The 7,240-nt window shown below is 40.0% G+C and overlaps 1 protein-coding gene across 1 annotated transcript; it reads left to right on the forward strand.

Annotated features, from left to right (window-relative positions):
* The first annotated feature begins 737 nt into the window (after nucleotides 1-737).
* irx3a (iroquois homeobox 3a) lies at nucleotides 738-4,272 on the forward strand. The gene is made up of 2 exons (XM_019261476.2): nucleotides 738-1,299; nucleotides 1,910-4,272. Exons 1-2 carry the CDS (start codon nucleotides 1,081-1,083, stop codon nucleotides 2,969-2,971), a joined length of 1,281 nt encoding a protein of 426 aa, XP_019117021.1. The 5' UTR covers nucleotides 738-1,080; the 3' UTR covers nucleotides 2,972-4,272.
* Nucleotides 4,273-7,240: the final 2,968 nt, after the last annotated feature.

Here is a 7,240-nt window from a genome sequence, read left to right on the forward strand (position 1 = left end):
GTTGCCACCAAGATCCCGTGACACCTCCAAACCGGTGTCAGAAAACACAGCTTGCACCAGTGATACAGCGATAAATAAAAAAGGTGTCTATAACCTGTGATCCAGGGTCATTACAAGACATGACCACCGTCAGGAGTTACAATCACATTAATTAATGAATGAATTATTTTCAGGTTTGTTTCTCATATATATACACACACACATATATATCCTACTGATACTGGAAAATAAGATGTTTTAAATATAGATGTGCATTCAGAAAGATGTGTGTAAACTATTTCCCATTAATAAAAAAAAAAAGAGAGAGAGAGGAAAACTGTCTGTCTTTAAATGGTCTTAAACTTAACCTTTACTTCCCGATTTAACTTTTTTAACCGATGTCCTCTTGTAGGTCAGTCTCCGAGTTTGCTTCGACAAAATGAAAGTTTCTTCTGTATTTGTGCAGCCTATTAAACTGCAGCCAAAAAAAAAAAAAAAGTTTATCAGTCACTGACACCAAAATGCTCACTGTTGTGCAAATGGCCGAAAAATGTGAATTAACACAAAAAAATATGGTGAGGACAGACGCGAATAAAACAACAAATGAAGTAGATTGGCGAGCCATAAAATGTGATTTGAAACCCCATTCAAATAAGAGCTCGCGACGTCAGTGTGCACTTATCCGAGAGAGAGAGAGAGAGAGAGAGAGAGAGAGAGAGAGAGAGACAAGGAGGGAGGGGGAGAGAGAGAGGCGGTTTGGTGTGTGGTGTATATGAGAGGGGTGAGATTTGAGAAATAGGAGGGGCTTCTAAACGACTAGAAATGTCAATCTGAGCAAGGGAGTCCCAATAATCTAAAGCAATCTGTAAGGACCTGACCTTAGTCCATCCAGATCAATAGGGAAGTGAGGGTGGAAAGAAGAAGAAGAGGAAGAAATAAGGGGCGCAACCGGATCGTTTACACTGGCTGTTCCCGAGGAAATATAGACTTCCCTTGCTTGCACCTTTTGTTGCTCACATGCTCACACTGTAAAAGTGGATATCGAGGCAATTCCCTTGCTTTGTGTGATTGCAGCAGACTTTTTCCCCTTTTCCTACCACCATGTCTTTCCCTCAACTGGGATATCAGTACATCCGACCGATATACCCGCCGGAGCGCCAGGGGATCGGCAGCAATGCCCGGTCCGGGACAGAGCTCAGTCCGTCCGGCGCACTCTCCAACGTCCTCTCCACTATGTATGGATCTCCTTTCGCCGCAGCAGCGCAGGGCTATGGAGCGTTTCTACCCTACTCAAACGATATATCAATTTTCAATCAATTGGTAAGTCACTCTGCTCTTTCTTAACTCATCCAGAACTTTTTATGTTACGCGTAAAATTAAAAGAAATAAACATCACGGGCCTTTTGGGGAGGTTTGTCGGCACTTTAAACTTTCAGAGCGCCGCGGTGAACTCGCTGAATCTTTGGTGAAATTGAGTTCAAAGTGGTTAAAAAGTAACACATTAGTAACAAACTGTACTTCGGGCTTATTGTTGGCACACAATTTCCCGAAACCCGTCGCAAAAGAGTTAATGCAATGATGCAATGCGCTGTGGGAGGTTTACATGAGGCTATAGGTGTGGAACAAAGTGTAGAAAAGTAAAGTCTTGTTCTCGGATGTGTTTCCGTTTAAACATATTTTAAACGCTTAATTTATTTCATTCAGATGTGAAGCTTGTGGAACTTAATTTATTATACAAGTTGTGAGAAAAATACATCAACCGTTTTGTTTGTTTACACTTTAATAATAACCTCAGTATTGTTTTATGACTGTGTTTCAACATACCATTCTGTTGGGTATGATTATATTTATCATGAAGAAGAAACACAAAGTATCTTGTGGAATTAATATTTTAAGTCTAATCTGACTCTTTGGTATTTTGTCTTTGCAGGGTGCTCAGTATGAACTGAAAGACAGTCCTGGTGTCCAGCACCCAGGGTTTGCCCATCATCACCCTGCTTTTTATCCATATGGCCAATATCAGTTCGGTGACCCGTCCAGACCCAAAAACGCCACCAGGGAGAGCACCAGCACCCTGAAGGCCTGGCTCAGTGAGCACCGCAAGAACCCCTACCCAACCAAGGGCGAGAAGATCATGCTGGCCATCATCACCAAAATGACCCTCACCCAGGTGTCCACCTGGTTCGCCAACGCCAGGAGGAGGCTAAAGAAGGAGAACAAGATGACCTGGGCCCCCCGAAACCGCACCGACGAAGAGGGAAATGTTTACTCCAGCGATCACGAGGGGGAGGAGGGGGACAAGAGGGAGGACGAGGAGGAGATCGACTTGGAGAACATCGACACGGAAAATATTGAGAACAAGGACGACTTGGACGACCAGGACGACCTGCATTCAGATATTAAACTAGACGGGAGGAGTGACTCTGAGATTTCTGACGGCTATGAGGATTTACAAGGGCCCGACCAGAGGTTTCTAAAGGCTGTGGGGAAAGAGGGCAAAGACGTGGAGAGAGGAGGAGAGCACTTCCACAGCCACCCTCACCACCATCATCACGCTTCTTTGGACACCAAAGCGTCCCAACCAAACGGTGAACAACTCAAACTGAACCCGGTGTCCGTTAGCTCACCGCCCTCAGAAAACAACCCAGCCCCAGCCCAAAAGCCAAAGATCTGGTCTTTGGCAGAGACAGCCACGGCCCCTGACAATCCGCGTAAATCGCCACAAATGAACGGCAGCAACTCCGCAGGGCCGGCCGCCCAGAACATAATCGCCCCTCACAGACTCATCTCTTCTTGTCCAGTTGGGAAAATCCAGAACTGGACGAACCGAGCCTTCTCGGCGCATCAGCTGGCTTTACTGAACTCAAATCATTATCTGGGACTGGCAAACCAGGCCACTGCCACCGGCCTGGCCCTCTACAGCAGCAGGCAAACGGAGGACAAGAGTCATAGTTCAGAGACTCCAGTCACAGGTACATGTCCCCGACACTGAGACGCGCATGTATAAATAACCACAAAAACAAAGACACTAGTCCATTGCCCGTCATTCATTTCTATTATTTTAGACCTCCTTTCGTCTTCTTTGCCTGTTCATGGATTATTTTTTTTCTCTCTAGGCCACACAGACAAACAGTGTTACAACGTTATAGCTTACGGAATACAGTGTGTGAGATGCGTGTGCGCGCGCGCGTGTGTGTGAAAACCTCATCAGAAAGCATTTAAGAAAAAAAAACAAAAAGGTGAAATATTGAATTGGGTGAAAACTGTTCTTAATTTTTGCGCCCCTTCCTTCCTTCCTTTCTTTGGTATTGTTACATTCAGAAGGTAACAAGGCCCACGTGTTTGTATTCAGTGGTTTGCATACAGTAAATCCCTTAACCCATTAAACCAACTATCATTTTCAACACTAAACTCACTGAAAGCCAGGATGGGCTCTGATTACAGGCAGTTCGATGAATACATTTTTAATTTTCATTGCCACAAATTTCAGAGAGATATAGTGCCTTGGATGCAGTTGATAAAAAAAAAAAAGTTGATAAAAACAGCTTTCCACCCAGTTCAAAGACAGAGAGGCTGTCAGTTAATGACATCTGGGAATTTTGTTTAATGCCATATCACATTTTCTTTTTTAAACGCCATATTTACCCAAATTAGCTTTTTATTCTAAGATGTGTTTTATCCCTGTGTGTGCGCTTGTGTTATTTCGTCAAGGCCTATGTTACACTTACTTGTTTGGTCATGCAAATGAGCTCAATGCAAATTCACTACAGGCTCGTTTTTGAAAGGCAATTGTCACTTTTATATCATTGTGTTTTAGCTCTTCATGAGGCTATTATTGGTGGGGGTTTTTTGTTTTGTTTTTTGTTTGTTTTGTTTTTTGTTTGTTTTGTTTTTTTAAGATCACTAGATTATTATTTTTTTTCTTTTACCCCTGTGTATTTCAGGCCTCAGAACCAACTAGAAGCAGCGATGGTTCTTTCGGCTCGCTCCTCCTCATAACCTCTCACCCATCCTCTGTTTTCCTTTTCTTTTAATTTGAATATGGAATGTAAAATAAGAATAATACATCTCTGTATACTTACATTGTAAGCATGTCCTGTGTAAAACTGCTAATGTAATAATGTATGAACCTGTAGTCTGTGAGTTTTTTCTTTTCTTTTCTTTTTGTAAGTTCTGTGAGGATTTGATGTTCAAATGTTTTGTATATAAAGTTAAGAATATGTACATACTTGTGAACCAAATTGTACAAGAAAGTCTATATTTTGGCTAATAAATGAACTGCTGCAACTTTAAGACATTGTTGGTTTTTGGACGAGGTATTTTGACAGCTGCTTTTGATGGTGGCTGTTATTGTGCATTGCAGCTTAAAATGCATTGCTTTGGTTTTTCTATGTGTGTTAGGACAGCCTGGGGCGCAGACTTCATCCTCCGTGCTAGTGATAAGTAAATATTCGAGAGGGATTTATCACACTTTTGTCGTGGAGGGACTTAAGGCTAATTAGCCAGTATTGCGGCATACATTTGGATATTAATGTTATGGAATTATCCTTATAGCGGTCGCATTAAAATGAATAATTCTTTCATTAATTTTCCTCTGAAATTGTACGCTCCACAAAGAGACTTTAGGTAATAAATGACTGTTAGATGATCGTTGGTCTTGGTAAGAGTGGTTCAGCTGATCTTAAAGATGGATTTTGGCTTAGCAGTGCAACTCCCAGATCTCATCATGCTCAATTTGTAATGCTTTGCTCTTCATACATATCATACATTTCCCCCAACTAACGCTGCTCTTTGGTATAATTGTAATATATCGTCGCTGTATAACTAACAATAACATCATTTATTTTGTTTGCCCGTGATGTGATCATTTGCATGTGTGAGCTCTTATCAGAGGAACTTTATGTAAACTTAGTGTTGGAGCTCCCTCTACAGTCACTTGCAGTCGGCCATGTTCTGGTTTGCAGACACACACACTCTGCTCGTGTAGTCTCAGTTGTTGTTTTTTCCTCCCATTCTTAATTTATCCATCAGTTTTTATCTAAAATTCGATAGTAATATTTTTCTCTTATAAACCTGTCACCATATCATATCTTTTTAACGGGTTTTCAAGCGTTACTCTTGTGGTTTTATGATTTACAAACGCGGTATATCTTTCAAAATGAATCAGCAGACCCCTTTTCAGTGCTTTCAGAAGCAAGTATAGATTAGACGACAATGACAGATGACAATATTAAAAAACAAAAAAATAAAATATAGATGTTTTTCTTTTAATTATTATTTTATTTTGGTACAAATGTTCAAAAATATTAAAGAAAAAACAACAACAACATTTTTTTTATTTAAGGCTACAAGCAACGAACCTTTAGGCTTAAATATTAAACAACGTTTTCCAAAAGGCACAATAAAGTAAAACTGGTAATATATAACAGACCAAGTAGATAAAATGCAGCTTTTTAGCTGAGGTATCAAAAAAATATATATTTTTATGGTTGTCATGAGGATTATAGGACTTCTCAATTCTCTTTTAAAGCGCACTCAGTAGTTCCCCTTCTTTTTATAAAGTCCTTTAGGAATAAATCAAATAAATATATATAAAGATAAAAATGGAAGAAAGTAAAACAAAAGCATCAAATAAAAATAACGTCAATATTCTTATTGTTCAAATTTTGAGAGGTTATAAAAATACATCCAGCCTTTAAAAGACTCATAGCAGACATGACAGCAAATTATTATTATTATTTTATCCGTAATTAACACAAGAAAAAACAACGTGTAAAACATATGTAATGTTAAAAATGTATTTGGGGAGACACATTGGATTTTCTAACTTCTCCCACTCTAAATGAAAAGACTCGTTGGTATTTTATTGTAACGTTTTCATCGTTTAATACCAGCTTTTTATTTCTTTTCGTGTTTTTTTTCTAAAGGTCTTGGATTCCATATTTTTCAGACGCACAAACAGAGACACAGTCTTGTCACACACTCAGCTGGTCAACGAGGACAATATCTTTTAATGCCTGCCGTTCAGGGCAGCAAAGGCAGATGAAAAGCGCTGATTCGCTCGAGCCGTATCCTCTGTAGGTTTAAGATATGCTTTAAACAAACCCCAACTCAGCCGAGGGAGAGACTCCGGAGCCTTTTGGAGCTCCTCTCACCATGTTGCCTTCCTGTCTAATCAATTATCTTCCTTGAGAGCCCCATCTAACCGAGCGATGCATATTCATAAGTGGCATCAGTCAGCTGATTGATGTAATAGTTTTTTTTTTCTTTTTTCCCACTTCCTTTTGTTAAAAGGAGTATAGCTTTGAATGGCCAGCACTGACACCGATGATTCATAATTATATAATAGAGAGGAAAATGAGGTGTTCATAAGGAATATTACAAGGTAAAAAACAATTGAATAAAAAAAATAAAAAATGCCATCATTTAAGTAATTGTAAATATGGAGAAATGTGTAAATCATACCGACATGTATTATAAATAAATGTCATAAAGATTTATGTCAAAAAATACTACTCTATATAAATAAAAGGTGGGCTGTAAGCGGGCACAAATAACGATGCTTTCCTCACCGTTCACAGGATGTTTTCTCCTGAGGGGCCCAGAACAAGCCACCTCTTGATCGTGTGGATTCAATTGAAATGCGGCTGAAGGGCCAGTGATCGTGTCTGGAGCTCAGGGCCTCCCCTCTGATCAGTGCATGAAATTAGGGATTAAAAAAGCCTCGGCAGAAACAAAGTAATCATGCCTGCTTATGTCGCCATACGTGTCCAACCTGCTCCCGGTTACAAAGAGCAAATGGAATGCATTAGCTAACATTTTGCTCTGAGCTACACAGGGACCATTTCCAGTGGGGCATGGTGTGTCACTCGTTTCCTCGCACGTTAAGTGGATGTTCTCCTGGCTAATGAGCAATAATCAACATTGACTCGTCTTCTTATTTCTGAGGTCCATGCTGTGTTAAATGCTGAGAGTCTCCGGGCACACTGTAGTGGCACTGCCTAAAAAAGCTCAAGGTAATCTTAACACAAATTGACAAAAAAAAAAAAAAACTTAAGTAGTTCAAAAATACTAGGAGCAAAACAGTGACATAACAAAACTTAATTATGCTCACTGTCTTGTAATTATTTACAAATGAATGGATCATTCTTCTGTATTAACAGTGTGGGAAAGCTTCGGACATAGTGCAAATAAACTTTCCCATCTAATCACATTGCACTGTTGACTGCTGCTCCCCTTTTGCCCTCAGCACTCGGAGACA

The sequence above is a fragment of the Larimichthys crocea genome, chromosome VIII (assembly GCF_000972845.2).
Source record: "Larimichthys crocea isolate SSNF chromosome VIII, L_crocea_2.0, whole genome shotgun sequence".
NCBI classification, from domain to species: domain Eukaryota; kingdom Metazoa; phylum Chordata; class Actinopteri; family Sciaenidae; genus Larimichthys; species Larimichthys crocea.